This window comes from Panthera leo, chromosome D2 (genome assembly GCF_018350215.1).
Source record: "Panthera leo isolate Ple1 chromosome D2, P.leo_Ple1_pat1.1, whole genome shotgun sequence".
NCBI lineage: Eukaryota > Metazoa > Chordata > Mammalia > Carnivora > Felidae > Panthera > Panthera leo.
Window position 1 is genome coordinate 59,986,997 of NC_056689.1, and position 23,981 is coordinate 60,010,977.

At 50.9% G+C, this 23,981-nt stretch overlaps 1 protein-coding gene across 5 annotated transcripts; it reads right to left on the reverse strand.

The window, feature by feature from the left end:
• Positions 1-7,210: 7,210 nt before the first annotated feature.
• Positions 7,211-22,994, reverse strand: LDB1 (LIM domain binding 1). 5 transcript variants are annotated; one of them, XR_006194385.1, is made up of 12 exons: positions 22,851-22,994; positions 14,638-14,740; positions 14,471-14,515; positions 14,275-14,350; positions 14,070-14,172; positions 13,724-13,896; positions 13,116-13,238; positions 12,800-12,883; positions 12,584-12,707; positions 12,231-12,379; positions 8,488-11,501; positions 7,211-7,631 (listed from the first exon to the last, which is right to left on the reverse strand). XR_006194385.1 is itself a non-coding variant. In XM_042907987.1 (11 exons), the coding sequence occupies exons 1-11, from the start codon at positions 22,873-22,875 to the stop codon at positions 11,271-11,273; spliced, it is 1,230 nt and encodes a 409-aa protein (XP_042763921.1). In that variant the 5' UTR covers positions 22,876-22,994; the 3' UTR covers positions 7,211-11,270. The 5 variants fall into 5 exon arrangements, 4 of the variants coding, with proteins under 4 accessions (XP_042763921.1, XP_042763920.1, XP_042763923.1 ...); XM_042907987.1 differs by having other exon boundaries at positions 7,211-11,501; positions 12,237-12,379; XM_042907986.1 differs by having other exon boundaries at positions 7,211-11,501.
• Positions 22,995-23,981: the final 987 nt, after the last annotated feature.

Below are 23,981 nucleotides of genomic sequence, written 5' to 3' on the forward strand. Positions count from 1 at the left end.
CAATACAAAGTTTACCAAGCACACCAAAAACACAAGCAACAGTAAACAAAAAATGATCATTTGGATTTCATCAAGGTATACAACCTGTGCTTCAAAAGACACCCTCAAAAAAGCGAGGGGCACCTGGGTGGCTCAGCCTGTTGAGCATGACTTCAGCTCAGATCAGGATCTTGCAGTTCATGAGTTTGAGCCCTGTGTCTGGCTGTCTGCTGTCAGCCTGTCGGCGCAGAGCCTCCTTCTGATCCTCTGTCCCCCTCTGTCTGCCGTCCCCCATGCTTGTGCTCTCCCAAAAATAAAGAAAAATATTGAGAAAAAAAAAAGTGAAAAGACAACCCCCAGAATGGGAGAAAATATTTGTAAATCATATATCTTGAAAAAGACTTGTGTCCAGACTATATAAAGAACTCTTAAAACTCAATAATAGAAAAACAACTCAATTAACAATGGGCAAAAGGTATGAATAGATATTTCTCCAAAGAAGATGTACCTATGGCTAGCAAGAATGACAAGATAGATGCATCATCAGTCACCCAGGGAAATGCAAATCAAAAGTACAGTAAGATACCACTGAGCACACTCCAGGATGGCTATAATTAAAAAGACAAAATTAACAAGTGTTGAGGAGAATATAGAGAAATTTGAGCTTTCATACATTGCTGATGGGAATGTAAAATGGCACAGCCACTTCGGAAAGCAATCTGGCAGGTACTCAAAGGTTAAACATAGACTTACCATACGACCCAGCAATTCCACTCCTAGGTATATGCTCAAGAGAAATCAAAATATGTGTCTACACAAATATGTGTACATGGATGTTCACAGCAACATTATTCATAGTAGCCAAAAAGTGAAAACAACCCAAATGTCCATCAGCTGATAAATGGATAAATAAAATGTAGTATATCCATACAATGGAATATTATTCAGCAATAATAAGAAATGGAATTCTGGTGCATGCTACAATATGGGTGAATCTTGAAAACATGATAAGTGATGGAGGCTAGTCACAAAAGACTATATATTGTATAATTCCACTTATACGACACGTCCAGAATAGGCAAATTTATAAAGACATAAAGTAGATCAGTAGTTGCCTGCAGCTGGAACAGTGGGCAGGATATGTTGAGTGACTACTAATGGGTATGGTTTTCTTTTTGGAGTGATGAAGATGTTTTAAAATATCGCTGTGGTGCTGGTTGTACAACACTATGAATATACTAAAATCCACTGAATTATACACTTTAAAGTTTATTTATTTATTTTGAAAGCAAGAGAGCATGAGCAGGAGAGGGGCAGAGAGAGAGGGAGAGAGAGAGAATGACAAGCAGGCTCCAGGCTGTTAGCATAGAGCCCAATGCGGGGCTCAACCTCATGAACCCATGAGATCACGACCTGAGTCAAAAGCAAGAGTTGGACACTTAATCAACTGAGCCACCCAGGTGCCCCTGAATTACACACTTTAAATGGGTGAATTGTGGGGTGCCTGGGTGGCTCAGTTGGCTGAGTGTCCAACTTCGGCTCAGGTCATGATCTCACAGTTCGTGAATTTGAACCCCATGTTGGGCTCTCTGCTGTCAGTGAGGAGCCTACTTCAAATCCTCTGCCCCCCTCTCTCTGCACCTCTCCCACTTGTGCATATTCTCTCTCTCTCAGAAATAAATAAACATTTAAAAAACAAAAAATAGGGTGCCTGGGTGGCTCAGTTGGTTAAGTGTCTGACTTCAGCTCAGGTCATGATCTTGCAGTTGATGAGTTCGAGCCCTGCGTCTGGCTCTGTGCTGACAGCTCAGAGCCTGGAACCTGCTTCAGATTCTGTGTCTCCCTCTCTCTCTGCTTCTCCCTCGCTCATGCTCTGTCTCAAAAATAAATAAACATTAAAAAAATTTTTAGGGGCACCTGGACAGCTCAGTCGGTTAGGCGTCCGACTTCAGCGCAAGTCATGATCTCATGATTTGTGAGTTCCAGCCCCACATTGGGCTCTGTGCTGACAGCTCAGAGCCTGGAGCCTGCTTTGGATTCTGTGTCTCCTTCTCTCTCTCTGCCCCTCCCCCACTTGTGCTCTGTCTCTCTGTCTCTCAAAAATAAATAAATGTAAAAAAAAAATTAAAAAAATTTTTTTAATTATGTCTCAATAAAGCTGTTATATACATATATATCTATATACAGATATACTTTGTTTTAATGTACCAGGAAAAACACCTTCATTAGTTTAATAGGCAAAAAAGAGCCATATTATTTTAATACACATTTATTTGATTGCTATATTTCTTCTTTTTTTTTTTTTAATTTTACTTATTTAAGTAATCTCTACACTCTATGTGGCGCTTGAATTCATGACCTGGAGATAAAGAGTCACATGCTCTTCTGACTAGGCCAGCCAGGTGCCCGTACTATATTTATTTTTAAGCTTATTTATTTATTTTGAGAGAGAGGGAGGGAAGGGCAGAGAGAGGGGGAGAGAGCATCCCAAGCAGACTCCATACTGTCAGAGCAGAGCCCGATGCGGGGCTCAAACTTATAAACCATGAGATTGTGACCTGAGCCGAAATCCAGAGGTAGACACTTAACTGAACCACCCAGGCGCCCCAAAGAGAGAGAGAAAGAGAGAGAGAGAGAGAGAGAGAGAGAGAATCTTAAGCGGGCTCCACACTCAGTGTGGAGACTGACACAGGGCTGGATCCCAAGACCCTGAGATCATGACCTGAGCCAAAATCAAGAATGGATGCTCAACCAACCGAGCCACTCAGGCAGGCATCCTGTCTCTACTATATTTCTACGAGGTTTAGTCTTCATACTTCCTCCTCTGAAATTGTCCTTTACCTACTTATCTATTGAGAAGCCTCTTTTTCTTTAACTTATTTTGCATTAATTAGTTATACAAAAAGTTATAACTCATCATGTTTGCATAATATGCATAAATATGTATAATTTGTATAATAGTGCATAAATATAGAGTTTCCAGAGTATCTGCTTTTTTTGCATGGAGGAGGGGGAGAAAGGAATCTAGTTTGCTTTTTATTTATACACACACATACCAAAGTTGTAAATTTAGTCTGTATGTAGTCAAATTGATCACTCTTGGGACGCCAGGCTGGCTCAGTCAGTGGAGCATTGGACTCTTGGTCTCGGGGTCATGAGTTCAAGCCCCATACTGGTGGTAGAGTTTATTTAAAAAAATAAATCAGGGGTGCCTGGGTGGCTCAGTCAGTTAAGTGTACGGCTTTGGCTCAGGTCATGATCTTACAGCTTGTGGGTTTGAGCTCCACATCAGGCTCTGTGCTGACAGCTCAGAGCCTGGAGCCTGCTTGGGATTTTGCATCTCCTTCTCTCTCTGCCCCTCCCCCGCTTGTGCTCTGTCTCTCTCTCTCTCTCTCTCTCAAAAATAAATAAACATTAAAAAAACTTTCTTAATAAATTAAAAAATTTGTAATTGATTACTCTTGAGTCCATTTGTTTTTTTTCTTTTTTATATTGAGGTGAAATTCACTCTTTTCCTTTCTGATTTCTACTGTAGTATTTAAACTTGCAAGTTTATCCTCCCCACACATACTCTTAGAAGGCTAATGAATACCATTTCATCTATTTTCTTCTAATTTTATTTGCTTGCATTTAATTATTTAATCTTTAATTTTATGATAAGTTGGGATCTTTTCGTTTTGGTTTTCTAAGTTGCTAGCTAAGTTTCTAAGTTGTATGGACTTCATTGCCTCCTAAGTGGTTCCCCTTCTCTAGTCCTATACACCATGCCAAAACTAATCTTTTTAAAAAATAGATCTAACTAGGTCACTTCTCTGCTCAAAAACTGTTGGTGGCTTCCCACTCCAATAAAATTAAGTCAAACTTCTCAGCCTGTCATTCAAAACTCTCTACAATTTAAGAAGACTGTGGAGGGCAGTCTTGCTGATGCCTTCTCTCCCATCCCTCAAAGTACACACTATTCCTTTTCTCGACACTGCAAACGGCCACAGTGCCTCCTTTGCTGCTACAGACCTACTTAACTTGCTTAGTTGTCTTCTCCCTAGACCCTCCTGCTTCAGTATCTTCCCTCAATTTAGAATGTCTGTAGGTCCTCACCAAAATCACCTGCCACAGGTCCACCTCCCTTCAACAATCACAACCCATTTCGCCTTTAGCAAGAAGTCTTTCCAGATCTCTTAGGTCAAAACAAATTTATCTCCTTATAGGTCTTTATAGCACTTTGTAGGTTTGTAATGCTGCTCCCTGATGTGGGCTTTTTACTCATATTATGGCAAGGTCTAACTTTCCCCTGCTCTGGGAGTTTCTGGAGGGCAGGGACCAGGTCTTAATTATGACCTGCTTTACTGACCTTCACTGACATTTACATTCACTTCCCATTACATTTAGATGAAATTCAAAATCCTTGCTGACTCTATGATCTTGGGCAAGTTCATTGGCTTCTCCCGGCCCTTAGTTTTCCCCCTTAGTTTCTGGCTCTTAGAGTTCTCCTGTTAATGGGAGATAACAACAGTGCCTAAACACAGAATTGTGGTTAGCTTTTAATGAGATCACTGATAGAAGGGATTTCTCACAATACCTGGTACAGAATGGACGTTAACTGCTATCATTGTCGTCGTCGTTGTCGTCATCATTGTCGTGGACACCACGGTATTGTCCCATATGGCCTTAGCCTCTCTCTTGTGACCATTTCCCCTTGCTAACTAGACTCAGAACCCACTGGTGTTCTATTCTTCCAACCTGCCAAGCACTTTCAGCATCAGAACCTGTTTCCTCTATCTGAAATCCTCTTCCCTATGCTCTTCACCTGGTGAAGTCTTCCTTGCCCTTCATATATTAGCTGATAGAATTTGGAGAAGACTTGCCTAACACACCAGTTTAAATCGGGCCTCCCTATTATGTATTTATCCTGCTCTGTTCAGTTATATCATAAATTGTAACTGCATATATATGTGAACTTTTGTTTAATATGTTTCCTCACTCGGGGTGCTTGGGTGGTTCAGTTGGTTAAGCATCCGACTTCGCTCAGGTCATGATCTCGTGATTTGTGAGTTCGAGCCCCATGTCAGCCTCTGCGCTGGCAGCTCAGAGCCTGGAGCCTGCTTCGGATTCTATGTCTCCCTCTCTCTCTTTGCCTCTCCCCTGCTCATGCTCTGTCAATCTCTCTCTCAAAAATAAATAAATATTAAAAAATTTTTAAAAAATGTTTCCTCGCTCAACTGTATGTGCTAAGTTGTCTTGTTCACTGTTCTATCTCTAGTTCCCAGCATGTTGTAGATGCTCAACAGCATCTTGGCTGCTGAATGAAGAAATAGACAAAGTGGTTTATATAGCAGGTACTCAACACATACTTGAACTTTAATCCAAGTTAACCTTAGGCCCTCTGCCATAGTGAAAGCACTCAGACATGGGCTTCAGAGTTGCAAACAGGAGTTTGCAGAGATCATATCTAAATATATAACCAGGAAAAACTCTTCACATGTACAATAGAAAAGAGGGGCACCTGGGTGGCTCAGTTGGTTGGGCATCTGGACTTCAGCTCAGGTCATAATCTCATGGTTCATGGGTTCAGGCCCCATGTCGGGCTCTGTGCTGACAGCCCAGAGCCTGGAGTCTGTTTCAGACTCTGTGTCTCCCTCTCTCTCTGCCCCTCCCCTGCTTGTGCTCTCTCTCTCTCTCTCTCTCTCAAAAATGAATAAATATTACAAAAAATTAAAAAAAAATAGGAACAAAAACATTCATAGAAGTGCTCTTCATGATAGTAAAATCCTAGAAACAACCCAAATGTCCAGTGACAGAAGAATGAAGACCTGTGGTATAGTCCTACCATAGAATATTACACAGACCTCAAGACGAACCGCAGCAATACATAATAGGAACCTTACAATATAATACTATGTAAAAATAATAAGCTGCCAAAAATTATATATAGCAGTATTTCTTTATAATAAGTTAAAAAAAACCCTAACATTAAAAAAAAAAAAAGTTTTAGGAATACAAGTATTGCCCGATTTTCAAAAGTTCATGTTAAAAAAAAAAAGTTCATGTTATACCACTTCGCTTTTATTAAAGACCTACATTAGGACCTATTTTCAATAACAGAAAAAAATCTGAAGATTTTCACTTTTATGAAAAAAGGAAAAAAGAGAGTTCAGCGTTTGTTTTGCAGTAAGCCATTACAGAGGCAACACACACCCAGAGCAACAAGAGTGGCCCCACCAAGAAGCTCGGTTCCTGGGAACGACACTCAGCATCTCTGCACCAAACCTCCACAGGTTTGAACTGTGTCTGAGCATTTGTGCTTTATCTCTATTTTGTGCGTCCCTTAGCAAGATGTGTCCTGGGGTATCAGAAAAGCCTGAGTGTGAGTCTTATTTTCTGAGTCTGGGCATGCTCAAAATTTTTTCCATATAAATTAATGGTAATTGCTTCTTTGCTTTACACCATTTCATGTTACAGGTTTCATAGGAATGCTCTACTTTCAGATAGTGGGGGAAATCTGTACGTATCGTGAAGATAAATATATAAAAAGGATAAAAGAATGACAGAATGATGGGAGGGGAGGGGAGTGGGATGGGGATGGACCACAGATTTCAGTTATTGCCAAGGTCTTCACTTTCGTGTGACGAGTTTTGAGGACAGTGTTCTAAATAAATAAATGTCTTGTGCATGAAGCAATGAAAAGAATGTGTCATGAACCAAAGTCATGATTAATCTAACTCTGTGCATCTGACATCTTTAAAGGAAAAGGGGAGAAATTATGCTTACCTTCTCCAGACAGACTTACTTGTTTGGGAGCAATGAGGAAAAGATTCTTCTACCTCAATCCTCTCTGTGGGGTCTTTTCTCCAGAGACAGTCTCTAGATTCTCCTCCTGCAGAAGTGAGCCGGTGGGGCAGCAGGGAGGGGAGTAATCCAGGGTTTGGCTACTTCAGGAAAAGGGTCCCGGAATTGGTGGGAAAATGGACCATTCCCAAGGCTGGAGTAGGAACCTAGAGATGTGGGGCAGCTTCCATTCCTATCCAGCTTCCCCCACTCCCCAGTCTAAGAACTGCAGGTGAGTAGGCTTCCACTCATTTCCTGTTCTGCTTTGTCAAAGACCTCAGGGTGGGGTTGGGAGGTGGGGAGGAGCCTCAGAATTGAGTCCTGAGAGATGAGGCTGTGGCCACATGGTAGAGAGTTGTAAATATTCTGGATACTGGGGAGCTGGGACCATCAGTGGTCAAACCCAGCATCTTTGAAGTTCAGCTTGGAACTAGGGGGCTGCTGAATCAAAACTTCTTACATATCCCTTTCCTTTCAGCCTGGCCCAGAACACTCCTGGGCCATTCTCAGCACTTTTTGTAATTCCTTTGCCTGCTTTCCCTGCCCATCCCTTCTTCGTCCAGGCTGTAGTTCCAATCCTGTACCCTCACCTGAACTTCTACAGTCCCTAAGATAAGGCCCAATTTTGTGAAATAAAGGTTAGGGAAGGCCCTAGGGGAACAGCTTAAGAGCTTTTCACTTTATGGGAAGGGATCTGGGGTTAGATGGAACCAGACAGGGCTGGCTGGGCTGGAATCTTACCTTTGGGGAAGGGGTTAGAGGTCAGGCTGGACTGGGCTAAGAGTATAAAAGAGGTCCTGGAGATTGTGCTGGAACTCCTAAGAAAGGGGCTGGAGGTCAGGTTGGATTGAGTTAGAATAGGAAACATGGGGAAGAAGCTGGGCTCAGGCTGAGCTAGGGGGTCTCAGGGTTGAGGGCCTGTGTCTGCATTGGGGCTGGCTGGAGTACACAGTTGGGCTGAAACAAATTTTTCAGGATCATGCTGGGACCTGAGGCCGGGCCTTAAAGGGCCTTTCCCTTCCCCAACCCTAGCAATTCCTCCAGACCAAGGTCTTCCCCAGAGGGGCTGCTGAGGCAAACAGGGAGGAGCCAGATCCGGGGCTCCAGAGGAAGTCGCTGGCCACTATGCTTCCTGAGTTTAAAAAGTGGGTTCCCCTGTCTGACTCACTCCCTTCCCCCAAGCAGGGCAGAGTCCAGGCCTGACAATCTACCTCTTCGCTAGAACACTGCCTCTTCCAAAACACAAACACCCACACACCCCACACATACAGGATATGAACCCTGTCACACAATTCCTGGCCCAGCAACCCCATAACCCAACACAATACCGCCAAGCCACACGTTCAACAACATATTCTTATTTATGTACTTGTAGCCTCTCATTCACACCCAGTAGTCACGCCTTTCTGCTTTGTTCAGCACCATCTCTCTAGTACCTAAAGTTTGGCCTTGCACCTAGAGAGGGCTCAATGAATATTAGCTGAATTAATGAATCCACCAAGACACATCCCACAAACAAATGCATAGACAAGCCGACATACATATTCACACATGCAATGCTTCCTTACACACCCATATCCAAGCCCTCTCCCAGCCCAGTCACATACATACCCTGGCACACACTCAGGCAAGAAAGCCAGATGTACACCTAGTTACAAAAGCAGACACACCACAGGTAGGTGTTACCTAGCACTCCCAGGGTAAGTTGCTGGTAGCAGCTGGCTGGTGAATGTCCTTCCATCAGGTCAGGCCTGCAGAGGAGTGAAGTGGGCATGTGCACAAATGCAAGCCTTTGGGATCCCGAGGCAATGGGCAATGAGGAGGTGGGCTGGCAGCAGGGCAGGGCCAAGGTAACCATGTGGACTGGAGAGGGGTGGAATGGGCCATATAGTCCTTTCCTCTGGTTTCTTCCTGCCAGCTGGGGAGGTGAGGGTAGAGGTACACATCTATGAGGACTTGCTTCAAATCCAGGGAATTTGGTGGGGGAATAGTCTGAAAGGCCCGATTCCCCTCCCTGGGATGAAAATGGGAGTCTGGATAGGGGGATTTGGTAGGTGCTAAGATCCCGTCCCCAATCCACAGCAGGGTTTCCCTATCTTGCCAATCTTCTTTAATGGTGGGAGAGGAGGGGACTTGGGGCGGGGGGAGTAAACACCTGGAAAGGAATCTGGAAAGCACCCTATTCTTCCTTCCACCTAAGGAACTTCAGGCTGCCTCCTAGCAACCGTTTTCAGGCATCCTCCTGTGTCCCCACCCAAAGTCAGCAAGGGTACAATCAATCAAGCTACTCTTACTTCCCCACCCAAGACCTAACACCAGGGAATCCTAGTTCAGACAGCTCAGCTGGGCTGGGCCCAATAGGAGCAGGAGGCTGGAGGCTGGATAGGGGCAGGAATCTATCAAAAATAGGACCAAGTCTCCCAGTCATTGTAACCACCCAAAACTCCTCAAACCCAAGCGCCCTCCTCCGCAAGGATCCCTCCCCCTCCAAAAGCCTGATCCAAGGCCTTCTATCCCAGGAACCCTGCCTCAGGGCCACCTGTCTGGCAGCCAGGACAGTTAGGGGCAAGGAACAACAGCCCCAGAGGGTGGAAAAGTCAACTTTTGAGGGAGACAGGGCCAGCCTGGGACAGGAGGAGCAACGGTGGAAGAGTGAGGGGCATTGTGAGATGAGACTGAAGGGGGATCCACAAGCTTAAATTCCTACCTCCTTTCCAATGACTGGTCTTAGGGACCAGTCATGGTCCCTAAGGGACTGCATGAAGGAGGGAGAAAAGACTGCCTGGAACTTAGTGGTTATTAGGCAGCAATGACCAACCAAGACACTCTCAAACCAAAAAGTCTCTTTATTGATCGGTACCATACATGACTCAAATGGCCCAAAAAAAAAAAAAAAAAAAAAAAAAAAAAAAAAAAAGGCATTACATTTGGGGTGGGACATCCATCTTCCCCACCCCACCCCTCAGCTCCTGACACAATACCCTTCCAACAGTGGCAGCTGGAGTTAAGGAAACTGGGTGTGGGGGACCCGAGAATCCAGAAGGAAGAGTGGGGAGAGAGGTGGTGCTAACACTTCTGGAACTGGCCACAGGAAAAGGCAGCGAAGCCACAGAGCTGGCCCCAGACCCACGGGACCCTGCTCCTGGCCTCACCCTGGGCCCAGAGCGTCCGTGTGTCCAACTGTGAAATAGAGCTGAGGATCCTGGCTGCTTCCCCACTCCCTTCTATGAGGAAAGGGATGGAAGGGATATTGGAGATGAAGACCTTTACTTCAGCTGGGGGACACAGGTCTATTGCTCCCAGGTGGGCTTAGAGCTGGGCCATCCTCAGTGGCTCCTTCCCCTCTGTGGAGGACAGGGGAGGACCAGATACACAGTTTGAGGAGTTGGGGAAAGAGAGTGCTGGAGAGAGTGGACGAGCCCCTCCCCCTCCATCCCATGCCTGCCCAACTGAGACAAAACAAAAAACAGCAACAAACAAGGTTGCTCCCTTCCCTCCACACTTCCTAAGGGAGGGAGCCTCCCTTCCCCCCATCCAAGACAGCTGCTCTAGTGGAGGACTTGTAAAGAATATACACACCATGGGGGAGGGGGTTGGGGCTGGGAGGGAGTCACAAGCACTAGGAGGGCAGGCCAGAGTCCTGGAGGATGGGAAGACAGAGACAACAGCAGGGGGTTGTCACAAAGGTGAGGCCATCAACGGCCCCCTACCCCAAGGCATGCCTTCCCCAACTCCAGTCACCCAGAGGAAAAGGGAAGAGAGATGGCAAAGTATCTCCTTGGTCTGAAGCTCTCAAACTGTATAAAATGTTAATGCATACCCCCCCACACCCCACACTCACCTCCACGTGGGCCCTAAGCCCCGGATTTGCCTGGAGTAGGGAGGTAGCTGGACTTTTAATAAGGGGAAGAGGGGGTACAATGTGTGACTTTTTTTTTTAAACTTACATTTTTAATAATATTATTTTTTAAAAAACTTGGGAGCTGGGATAGGTGGCTGCAGGGAGGAGCCAGAGGTTTACCCCTCTACTACCAGCCACCTAGGGAAAGGTTTAGGAAAGGGGCACTCAACCAAGCCCCATAATTTTAAGTCCCTAAGGGCTGTGGAATAGACAACCCCAGGCTTGAAGGGGGTGAAGTCAGGAGGATTGGGAACCCAGAACCTGGGGTGAGGATGGATGCAAATGCCCTGGGGGGTGATCAGGACATTTCTCAGAGGCCCAGGGTCCGTGTAGGCATCCACATGAGTACCCCCTTCCCCCAAAAAGGCTCTGCAGAGGCCAGGCCCAGCCCAGGGCCACTGGGGGGCAAATCTTGGCACCTGCCCCCAGCGAGTCCAGTTCCTCCCTGAAGTGGGTGGATGGAGGCTGCCCATTTTAGATGCTCAGTCTCTTCATTCTGTCTTCTGCTCCCTGGGGCTGCGAGGGGTGGGGCAGGCAGGCAGAGCACTGGGTGGCCATGGAAAGGCCTTTACTGGGAGGCCTGTGACGTGGGGTTCTCCGATTTGCTTTCTTGGCTGGATGGAGGCTTGCTGTTCCAGGGGCTGTTGGCGCCCAGGGCGGGGGAGTTGTTAAAGCTGTCCTCGTCGTCAATGCCGTTGGCCGCGTCAAACTGGGTGTTCTCCAGCCGGGTGATGAGCCTCTCGTCCTCGTCCCCGAACTCCCCGCCCATCAGGGTGGGCTCCCCCACCACCATCACATCCTGAGAGTGGCGGAGGTCCCCAAACATAATCGGGGCAGGGGCTCGCCCGGCCCAGGGCAGCAGATACCCCCAGAGCCCCAATACCCACCCAGGAAACTCAACACCCCCAACCCCTTCTCATACCCAAGTTTAAAACCCCAAATCCTCTGACACCCTCGGCCCCTGGAATCCTTCCCACTGAAGGACTGCAGAGCATCACAGGCTTTGACCCACACGTACTAGATTCTAGAAGTCAATCTACTCCCCTAGCTCCCTAGTTCATCTCCCCCAAACTTCAGGGGGCTCCTAAACTTCTGTCCACATATAATAGGGAGGGAGCAGATTAAAAGAAAAAAAAAAGAAAAACACCAACGGGGAAAGCGTGTGCATGTACATATGTGTATTCTAGATTCGCACACGTTCAAATTTATGTGTCCCTCTGTCAGTGTGAGTGTGTGGGTCTCTGATGTATGTGTGCCCCTAAGCTGTCTATCCTGAACACCCAAATGTTCTCATGGCTGTCTCTGTCCCTTTATGTCCTAAGTTCTGTCTGAGTCTGTGATCACAACCATGGCATTTGACTGACAAGGACTCTCATCAGTGACAGGAGCCAGCTCATGCTGGCACATTACACCAGGAAAAACTGTTTTTGCTTCTATGCCTGCTAGTGAGCTCAGGCTGGGACAGGGTCAAGGGTCAGGGGTCAGCAGTAGGGCAGCCCAGAAGAGAGAAGAAAGCCGAGATGCTTACAGGTACCTGGCTGGAGAGGGCGAAGGTGCTGGCTGGGCTTTTCTTCTTGCTGTTGCTGTTGTTGGTGTTGCCACCCCCCGAGCTCATGGTGCTGCCCCCTGACATCTTTCGTTTCCGCCGTTTGCTGGGCTGCTGCCGCGCAGGCTCCGCTGTGCCAAGGCAAAGGAGACTCAGGAAGGGCAAGGCCCTGGGTCCCTTGTTCCCCAGTCTGGCTCCTAAGGAGCCTGAGCCTACCCTGATCCCAATCTTGCAGACCCAGGAGTGAGAAAGGGGCTTCATGAGGAGACAGAGATAGAGCGTTGGGGAGCTTCATCAGATCCCGGTTAGAGCAGGTGCAGGTGCAAGGCACTCACCGGGGGGTGCTACCATGCGCTGCCACTTCTGGAAAAGGCAGGTCTTGAGGCAGTCACGGGGGCTGAGGCTGTAGGTCTTGTGGCGGGACATGAGCTCCTGCATGGGCTCGAGTATCACACAGAGCTGGGGGGAGACGAGGAGGTGGCTTGTCAGGAGAGAGACATGGAGCTGACTCCAAATGGGATGGGGCAGAAACTGGGTGATCAAGGACTCACTCGGAGGTAGTTGAGAGTGGAATTGGACAACCCACACCGGGTGATATTTTTGGAGAGCTGATCCAACATCTGGGGGTCCTGGGCCTAGATGGGGAGAAAAAGACTAGAACCTGGGTTGCATCTGCTCACCTGCCCTATCACTGAGCCTCATGACACTCCAGAGAGAGAAGAGGGGCTGTTATGAAACCCATTTTTCAGATGGAGATACTCTAACCCTCTGTCTGAGGTCACTGTCAGGAAATGGCAGACCTTATTCCATCCACTCTTCCCGCTGCCTGCCCTCACCCTTGCATTTTGGGTCCTGCCCACAACTCACATGCATGGCAAGGATGCTGCGGGGGATGAGCTCTCGGTGCTGCCGGATGCTGAAGTGCCACGTCTTTATCCGCATCATGTCGTCAAACATGAACTCTAGGTACAACCGGCCCTCCACACACACCTGGAGACAAGCTTGTCACATCTCTGCCCTCTCCCCACGTGCCTGAAAATATACCTGCTCTCCCGTTTGCTCACAACTCTCCCACTGAACACACTTCTGCCACTTGCACATAAATCTGGGTGCATAACTGACAAAGGCCATTCCCTCATCTACCTGTCACACCCCTGACCCTTACACACATACACACACAAAGTGGAAATGCTTAACAGACCCTTGTCCTCTTCCCAAGTAGCTAGTGATACACTCATCTGCTATAAACTCTATGAGGGCAGGCTCTCATTCACTGGTGTGCCCCTGCAGCCCAGAAAACTGTCATGTACAAACTTAGTAAGCATCTGATGGATGTTGCACCATGCCTGCCCCTCCCTTCTGGTCTTGCCACTTCCCCTTTTGCCTCCCTGGGGAACAGCTGAGTACATTTTGGGAGAAAGGAGGGGAATCAAACCCAGGCGCTTCAGTATTCCACATCCAGCTGGGTTGCTGACCTGGGTGAACATGGGTTTGCCATGCTGCGTCACCATGCTGCCTTGGTCACAGTCAAGGGACACAAAGTTGCTGTGGAATGCCTCCTTGGGGTGCTTAAGCACATAGTACAGTTCTGTAGCACCCCCTTCAAAGATGCTGCGGAAATAGCGTGGGATCAAGGTCCGGCCAATGGCTGTAGAGATGGGACAAACTCATTAGAACAGAAGGACTTGTAAGAGGGTCAGGCAGATGCCATAACTGCCAAGACAGATCCCCGGAGACAAATACCTACTCCCAGTCCTTAGAAGGACATAGGAAGTATATGCTCTCACAGCAGAACCAGCAGGACCCCCAAAGGCCACTCACTATATCTCTTTGGTCCATCCTCCAGGCAGAAAGTGATGGTTAACATGGCATCATCCTCAAAGAACTCAGTTGTGAAAGCATCCCACCAGAGATTGTCACACTCCTAAGGAGCACAGGGAGAGGTGTTTGTGTGTGTATGTCAGAAGACATCCCAGGGGTTCCCAGATGGCCCTCCCCCTTCCCAGCCGCTTTCCCCTAGCCATACCTCTGTCCAGTTTTGAAGCCGTTTGTTAAGCTCGAATATTCTGTAGTCAGTTTGGTTGCCATATGGTGTGTGCCTCCTGGGAAAAGTGAAGAAGGGAGGTCAGTAGAAAGAGGGTCTCCCCACTCCACCCCACCCCCACTTCTGCCTTCCCCCATGTAATGGAAAGCACCTCCCTCCTCACTGGACTCCCACTTACCCAATCCCGGGCTCCAGATATGTAGGCGGGTACATGGGAGTTGGGCTGTGTAAGGGAAGAGGCTATGAGAATGGGAGTGGAAGACAGGAATTATTGGGGGTGTCACTCCCTCCCCCTTTCAGGCAGGATCCCATCTGGAGAAGGGATGGGAAGTAGATAAGACTCACCCCACATCCCGATCTAGCATGGTGCCGGGATGGAAAGGAGGGAAGGCGTTGCCGTTCGGGGGCTCCTTCGGCGAGTACAGCTTGAATGACTTTGAGGAACAACCTAGAAGGGAAAAAGAGAAGTGGTGCCCTGAGTCCCAGGGAGCTTTCCTGGAAGTCTACTAGATTGTGTGGAAAGGGACTGGTCTTCCAGAGCACCCAGAGTGGGTAGACTAGGGGAGGGGGACTACCCTATGGAACACCTACCTCTGCTTCTAAATCTGCCTCCAATTTTATTTTATTATGAAACTAGAAGTACTCAGCCCTAATACCCAAGACCCCATTTCTTCACGTGCTGAGCCCTGGATGATAGAATTGAAGCAGCAAAGAAATGTCAACACCATAGAATAAATGAATATCCAAACATTACAATTTAATTTTGATAAATTCCCTTTACATCCACCTAGTATTGTTCACTCATCACAACAACGTTGTGAGGTAGCAGGGTCAACTATAAAATCCCCATTTTACAGATGAGGCAACGGAAAGCTCGAGGGGACTTGCCAAGATCACAGAGGTAGCAATTGGCAGAGCTAGGACTTGAGCCCAGATCTGATTCCCATATCCTATAGTATTTCCACCCCTCTAATGCCCTCTGGAGACCAAGCTTGGGGAAAGGAACCGGAACCGGGATTTTGCCAACTCCCTGCCCCTCCTCCACCCCCAGGGTCTCAGGAGGGCAGGGGATAGAAAGATAAAGGGGAGTGGGTGCCTGCTGGGTGCCTCCCACCAGATAACCAGTTGGGCCTTCTGCCTCCCCCACCAACGGCCACTCCCTTATCAGCCCAGCCCCCTCCCCCACAGCTACCATGGGTCTAGTATTGTCTCCAAACCAGAAACCCAAAGCCTCAATCTCCTCTCACTTCTGAGACTTGCAGTGGGGGAGGGAGATAGACAGGCCTCCAACGGATTCCACTCTACTTACGAACCTAGGTCTCGGAAGGAGGAAATCTAGGCTCCAGGGGGCTTAGTCTAGGAGGCAAGTGGTAACTAGACAGGGGTCTCTGCTCATGTGTCTCTGCGTATGTGCACATGTGTCACCTCTCCACCTCAATGAGCAGCACACTGTTCCTGGTATGCTATTTCCTGACTAGAAGAAGTATTACATTCATAGTTGGGTACGAGCCAGGCACCCCTACAATTCTATTTTCCCCCTCCCAACCAGATAGGAAGGGAAACTGAGACACAGCACCAAAGGTTCTAAACTCAGTCATAGGTGCTTCCTAGCCACCCCAAAACTTGTTTGCATTTGGAAGGGCAGCCATATTGGCCGTATCTAAGCCCCCTCCCCAAATTAAATACAAAATCTATTTTGTTCCTTAGGGGAAAGAGACAAAGGAAGACCCTGTGCCAACACACATCATTTAATTATCTCTCCAGGGCCCCCTCCTCACAATATGGGCAAACGGAGGGTCCCAGAGGGGCTTACACTACACAGTTCCTGAAGGTGCCAAGACTCAAAGCTTGTGTGTGCCTGCACACGCGTGTGCCTCATCCTGCCTAGCAGGCTTCCACCCTCAGCTCGTTCCAACATGCCTACCAAGAGCTGGAACCCAGCAGCCCCAGGCAGGATCAGGGTGGCTGCAACAGGCCCTTGCCCCGTTCAGGCTCTCTCGCAGGCCACATCCACATGCTCCCAGCACAGCACACACAACCTTCACATGCCAGTTTGGACTGAATGAGGAGCCTGTATCCTTAGGAAAGAGACAGTGCCACCCAGCTCCAAGTCTCCCCACTCCACAGACAGGTATACTAAGGCCACATAGGAAGCCCAAACTCCCAAAGTCTACCAGAGGCTGGGTCTAGTCAATGAACCCAAGAGTCTAGATTACCAGACCTTGCCCTTGCCCCCTAAGGAAGCCATCCTTTCCCTAAAGGCATCACTGGCCCTGCCCCACAGTCTCAGGGCTATCTGGACCCTCAGGACCCTCAGAAGGGAGGAAGCACACCTGGGTTCCTCTCTGATTCTGAAAAAAGTTTCAGAGCTTCAATTTCTCTCACCAGAGACCTGACAAACATTGCCTGGGGCTGGGGAACAGCTCTGAAGAGCTAAAGCCTGAAGCTCTGAGGCCTCTATTTATACCTCCAGTGAATGGACACAAACTCAGCATCTCTCCAGAGCCATAGCAACTCCCAGTAGCCCCAGCACAAGGGCTTGGGAGTGAGAAGAGAAGGGGAGGGAACATCACCCAGACCATCTGTCCCTGTTACTGCCTGTCCCCAGCAACAGGGGTAGAGAGAGCAAGGTGGGGGTGGGGGTGAAGGGGATGTGTCATCAGCCTCGGAGTCACACATACACCCCCCACCCCCATCCCCAAGCAATCTGGGAGCCCTTAGGAGGAGGGAGAAGAGAGGAAGAGCCCAGAACTAGTAAAGTTTCTCAGGATGGAAGCTGCATCCTGGGGCTGAGGGGGGCACCTCCAGCTGAGCATTTCCATGGTAACCAGCCTGACCTGAGGGCAGGCCCCCTTCCTTTGGGGGCTGACCACAGGTCAGCAAGCCTGAGAGCCCTGGCCTCTCTGAGCTGGGGCACCTCTGCCCCAGCTAGCATACCAGGCCTGGGCCAGACCCAGGATCTTCCGCCCACCCCCAACAGGCTTGCACGGTGCCCAGACTTACCTGGGAGAACTGAGGGGGCCAAGAGAGGTGCGGGGAGCAGCTGGAAGCCCAGCGGAGCCCTGGCAGGGGTGAGGGCTGAGGGGGCCAACTTCAGCCGCTCATGTCCCAAGTGGGACAGGCAGGCCTGGCTGAGAGCTCCACTCCGCGGGCCGCACAAAGACTCGCACACACAGCCTCGGCCCGCCCCGCGGCGGCCACAGCCCCGGGGGAAAGTTACAATGGCCACTGGGCCGGGGGCTAGGGGCCAGGGGGCCGGCCTGGGGGGCGGGGGGCCGCGGGGAGTCCGGAGCCTTCTTTGTTTGCAAGGTTTCCCTCAACAATGGCTGCTCCGCTCTTTCCTCTCTCCTCCTCCTCCTCTTCGGCTCTCCCCGCCGCCGCCTCTCGCTGCCTCTGCCTCCAAGCAGCCCGCCCGCCCTCCCCAGGCCACCAGGCCCCTCCGCCAGGGCACCAGGAGAGACAGGGCCCAGCACTCACACTCACTCACACTTGCACACGCACAGACACACGCAGCGCCCGCCGGCTCCCTGCCTTTTCTCCCTTTCTAGCCCTCCCTCCCCGCTCGCTCTCCGCTCTCCGAGCCTCTCTCAGAATGAGGCCCCAGGGCGGGCGGAGGGTGGAGCTGCCCCCACTGGCCCCGCCCCCTCCCTGCGAGGAAAGAGGAAGAGGGAGAGAGAGAGGGAGGGAGGGAGAGACGGAGGCAGGCAGGGAGGACTGCTGAGAAAAACAAAAGAGAGACAGAGACTGAGAGAGATGGGAGGGAGAGATGGAGACAGAACAGATTGGGCCTGGGGAGAGACCTGGATGGAGGGGAGGTGTGTGGGGCCAGGAATTGAAATGCCCCCATCCCAGCTCCAAGCTTGGTGCTCAGGGGTGAGCAGGAGGGCTGGAGCCACTGACAGGGATGGAGAAGAGTGCTCTCCTCCCTGGAGACTCCCAGTATCTTCAAACTGCTTCCCCAATGTCCCCCAAATCTCTCTTCCTCTCCCCTGTGATCTCTGGGGTTGAAGGTTGGCCTGAGCTGCCACCCTGGGCTTCAGCCCCTGATGAAATCCCAGAGCAGCTGGGGGAACCTCCAAGGGGTTATTTTTGACAGAGCCACACTCTGCTTCAACCTGTAAACAGTGATTGCAGGGAGGGGGGCACTCCAGGCTCCCTGCCCTCAACCCAGCTAAGTTCCTAGCCCCCTTCCCTAACCCCCACCATAAGAGTCGGGTGGGTACAGGGGAAAGAGGCACTGTCAGAACTGGGGAAGGCAAATTTGCCCATCCAAGGGTCCCCAGAAAGGGCCTAGTCTGCTGCTGAATCCTCCCACCATCCCAGGGAAAAAAAAAAGGTATGTGGTTACTGAAGTAAAGCATGTTCTCCAATGCAAGGGGGGGAATTCCCAAGAGAGGAGGTGTTTCTAAAACTTGGGTAGTGGTCCAGGTATACTACCCGGACACATAGGAAAAAGGAAACATACACACACCACAGCACACAACACACGAGGGGGTGCAGCCATACAGCCTTCCTACTTCTTTGCAATTTGAGTCTCTGTTCCCTATGCCCCACCTTGCCGCGCCAACCACATTCACACAGCCCCATGACAAGGTTTCTCATGATAGACACACTGGTTGTGCAATAATATTGCATCTGGCTCTGTGAACATTCTCCTCACGTAAAAAACTCATTTTACTTTTACATAAATCGGTCCCTAATACACACTTCAACCTGCGACATACCTCAAATGCAAGATAAACCCAAACCCAGGACACACACATAGCCTATGACATACTTTGACTTCTTTACACACAGGGACCTGTAACACATGCCCTTGGACCCCAATACACACACCTAAGCTGCATTATACCTCCAGAACCTGTGACAGACTATTATGTGCACACCCTGGCCATTTGTTACCCAGAGACTAACCCCATAAACCACCCTCCCTGAAACCTGCACACCATTCTCCATCACAGTCTAGCCATATGATACGCTCCAGCTTTCACAAACATACTGAAATCTATAACATTCAGCCAGACCCTGCAACATTCTGCCCAGAATTGAAACCACCAGGAACTGAAATATTCCACTGAGTCCCAAATTAACAGCACAACTCTAGGATGACTACACTTATCCTCCACTTACGGGACAATTCCTGTCGTTTGTTTCATGCCTTTAAACTTTCCAAAGTTCATTCGTAGGCCATACCTCAAGAGATTCTTACTGAATGCAGGGCCAAATATTATGCTCACTCGAACAGATTATAGTGAGACAGGAGGGCCCGAGCTGGAACCCTGGACTTCTAACCCCACTCATACAAGCCCAGCCCCGGGGCACTGCAACCATTCCTACTCCCTTCCCCCTCCAAGGAATGGCCACTCCAGGCCCCAAATGACTGTCTACACGGGGAAGAGGGATGGGAGTGTGCTCGGGCTTCTGCCCCCAGTCTAGAACTCAGAACCCCCAGTTTGTCTCCTCAAATTTCAGAAGGAAGGGCCCCTAAATACCAAGATGTATCAAGACTCTGGCACGTCATTCAAAACGGGGCCCTTCTTCTGGTTCCCCTTTTCTAGCAAGGCTGCTCCTCTCTCATTTCTGACTTAATTCCCCCATTTGCACAGGAGCAGAAGAGGTACAACTAAAGAAAGCAAGTCTGAGTTAGATGGCCCTAAAATTGGTGGAGCAGGGAGGGGAGGGGATGGGGGGGCAGTGGGGAGAAAGCAGAGCAGCAAAGAATAACAAAGGTGATGAAAGAGCGATGAGGAAGAGTACCCCTCCTGGAGGTGGGAACTCTGAAGGGCAGCAGCCTGCCCCAACCCACAGGATAAGGTACCAGCACTGCCCCCTGCCCGGGCCCCTGGGGCTCCCTGACCCAGGCCTCCAGTGTGCCTGCCCCCCTTCCTTTGTCTGTGCCCGGCCTCCCGTTGGCCTGGCGCTCTGCCATCCTCCTCTCCTGGCTCCCAGCCGCCACCACTGCTGCCTCCTCCCCTCCCCCTACTCCTCCCTGCCTTAACCCTTCTGAGCCACATGCTGCCCCAGACAGGCCCTGGTCCCCTCAGCAACCTGCCGTGCCTGGGTGATGCCCCTTAGCAGAGGTTCTCCCTGCTCCTGACCAAAGCTTCAGGAGCTATTACCTACCCCAGGAGCACTATGGGAGCTGGGGGTATATATGTATATATATATATGTGTGTGTGTGTGTGTGTGTGTGTGTGTGTGTGTGTGTGTGTGTATCTTGTAGTGTTTCCTTCCGTGTGTGCATGTGTGTGGGTCTGCGTATGCTCTGGCTTCCTTCAGTCACATGTGTGGGGCATGTGCTGTCTCTGCTGGGCTGGGGGAGGAGGAGGAGCCGGGAGACAGCAGAGCACAAAGGAGAGACTCAGACAGGCAGGCAGGCAGCAGGCAGGCGGCCTGCCAGGGCGCCTCGGCCCCCACCCCAGGCCTGCTCAAGTTGGGGGGTGGATCTTTGGGCCTGTACTGTACATGCTGCCAGGATGCCCTTGTATTCAACCATGTGCTCCCACCCATCCATCCAGTCTGGTCCCCTCCCTCACTGCAACTCCTAACATTCCCCACCCCCAGGCCACTCTCAGTCCCCTCCCCATTTGGTTCTCCTTGAAGTCTAACCTCCATCCATTCTCAGTGGCATTAACCCATAAGACTTCTTCATATTAAGGAAAAAAGACCCCACTCTTAACCATCTTTTGCCCCCTCTCCTCTAGCCACGCCACCCAGACACACAAAAGGAACATGTGTTTTGAGGCACTGATTGAAGCTGTCCCTCCTCACGCACATCTCTGTGCATGGGTCCTCTTCCTGTCCCCATGCTGCTCCCAAAGAAAATGAGGGAGAAACTTTATCCTTTCTCCTACTGGACCCAGGCACCCTGCCCCAATTTCAGGAACAACCTCTTATCTACCTCCAACCTGACAACCCTTCCATACCCACCTCCTACCTACCATTTAGGAACTAAGAATCAAAATTTAAGACTCAGGCCTCTAGCTTGTTCACAGCCTTAATTTCTACTATGTTTATGTGTGGTGATGGAGGATGAAGGCCACGAGGAGGACTCCGAGCATGGAAGGATCTGAAGGGGTACCCAGCATAGGGCAATTATAAAGAAAATACACATACAAACATCCACACCAAGCTGGTAAGAGAAGGAATGATGGTGCCAGGCAGGATTCCAGCTTGGCAAGCTCTTCCCTTTTTTTCCTCTCCCCACCCTCTACAAGCAGGAGTCAGGGGTTCCCACACCCAGATATTCCAGGATCCTCAGACTCTACTAGCCCTACCTCTGGGCCCCATGCCCCTTAAACATCAGCTTCAGCAGGCACTTTAAATGTGTGCCCAGCCCAGCTTGGCCTGTGTCACATGATTTTCAAGGAAGCTTCCGCACTGGCAGCTTCCCTTGGGGACGGGTGTGTGTGTGTGTGTGTGTGTGTGTGTGTGTGTGTGTGTGTGGCAAGGGTTCAGTTGTGGAGTATGGGGCTCCCAGAGAAAAGGCATGTGGAGAAGCAAAGGATCCAAACCAGGCTAGATCCTGGGACACCTGACTTTCAGAATAAAGCTAACTCCAGCCTGGGACAAGAGGGGGTCCTGCACATAATGCAAGAACCCAGAGTCCTGAGAATGGGGATAGACAGTGTTTGGGGGCCCTCTGAAGACCACCTCTCCAGTCACATAGCCTCCCTCTTTTCTCCTGGCAGTGAGGTACAACCTTCTCCTTCCCCAGGAAAGAACTCAGACCCAGGATGTCACTAGCAAGAGCTGGTAAACGTTTTGGGGAGATGGGGATCTGGGCCTAAGTCCTGTCCCAAGTTCTCACTTTGAGGTCAAGTACTGCTCCCCTCAACTCAATTCCCTCAAACCACTTTATTTCCTAACTTGCTGGAGCTGCCACATTTCCCCCTCCCACTACGGTGGAGACGCCAGACCTGAGGGCCCAATTATCTGAGGCCCCCCCCCCTCCCCAGAGTACCTCACGTCCCTCAGGAGGGCTAACCTTCCCTGGCAACAGGCAGGAAAATTTGGAGGGGAGCAAGATGGGCCCCAACCAATCCCTCCTCCCAAAAACAGTCCTCAGAAAGAGCCCTGAGGGGGGTATCACAGGATATGTAAAAGCGAATAGGCAGCAAGAAGGGGGGGGCAACCCAAACCAGCCAATCAAAACTCTATGGTGACCTGAGGGGGGGGGGTCAAAAGTCCAAACTCACTTCTGATTGGCTAACACCCTGGAATTCTGGGAATTTCAGCCCCCCAAACCCCTCCTCAATTAGCCTCCCCCACCAAAACACACACACACACACACACACACACACACACACACTCACACTCTCTCGCTCTCTTTCTCTCCCCCCCCCCTCCACTAGCACCCCCTCCCCTGCCTCTATGCTGCTGCGCATTTGCAGTTGGGGAGAACCCTCCCCCGGACTAAGGCCCGCTATACCCCTCAGAGCCCCCGACCTCCGCCGTGCCATCGACGCCCCCCACACAAGTTCATGCCAAACAAGGGGTGAGGGATCTGCCGAGAGGGCTAGGGAGGGAGGGGCCGGGCGACCGCGCGCCCCACTCACCAGGACAGGCACAGCCCACTGACATCTTCACATCGCCCGCCGCTGGGGGCCCAGCCGAGTCACGGTGCCCGCCCCGCTCGGGGACAGGCCGGGCATGAGCCGCCGCCGCCGCCCGCGGCCCCGCTGCCCTCGCCGCCGGCCCGGCCCGGCCTCGGCCCGGTGCGGGCGGCCCCTGGCTGCAGCGAGGGGCCTGTCAGGCGCGGAGCAGACAGGAAGGAAGCCAGGCAGGAAGGCGAGCTGCCTCTGCGTGTGCGCGCGCGGGTGTGCGTCCCCGGAGTGTGTGTCCGTGTGTGCGCGTGTGCGTGTGCGTGTCTGTGCGCTCCCGCCGCCCTCCCCGCCGCCAACGCCGCCGCCGCTCGCCCCCCTCTCCCTCCCGCGTTCGCTCGCGCACTAGCTCTCGTAGGCGCCCGCTCTCCAGCCCCAGCCGGGCTGGGCTGGGCTTTATTAATATGCTAATTGCCTGCTAGTGGGAGGGGAGAGCCGTGTCAAAGTGACCCGGGCGAGCGCGCAGCGAGCGACGACGTGCGTGCGCCGCGCGGCGGGCGGGCGGCAAGGGGCCGGGAGCGTTCGGGGAACGGCATGCATGTGACGCAGCTTTTAAAAAAGGAGACGGAGGCAGAGACCCCAGAGGGGGAGGGCGGTGGGAGGAATGAGAGGCGAAGCCTCACACTCGGTGTCCGTCCTCCCGGTGCCTCCGAGTTGGGAGCGTAGCTGAGCCGGAGCGGGAGCGGGAGCTGGGACTGGGGGAGGCGGAGCCAGGGTGGGCCTGAGGTGTAGCTCTCCCTCCACCCCGGCCACGCTCTGGGAGGGAAAAGGGACTGCCGACCCCCGCCCAAGCTCTCTGCTGAGATTACCGTCTTATTCCGGAGGGCCTTTATCATGTGCCCCCCACCCCAGCCTGGGCGGGGAAAGCACTATCCTAATTTCTGTAGCAACCCAACTCACCTCCTCCCTAAATTAACCACCCCTCCCTTGCCTGCTAAACCAGTTAGGACTAGAACCAAAAGGGTTAATTAAGTGTGGTCCCCGCCCTCCCCTGCCCTAGGGCTGAGATCTGCGTTTTGCTGGGGGGAGGAGGGCAGTGGAATGACCGTCAGGTTGGTCTGGGGAGCGGGTAATCTGCAGGCCATC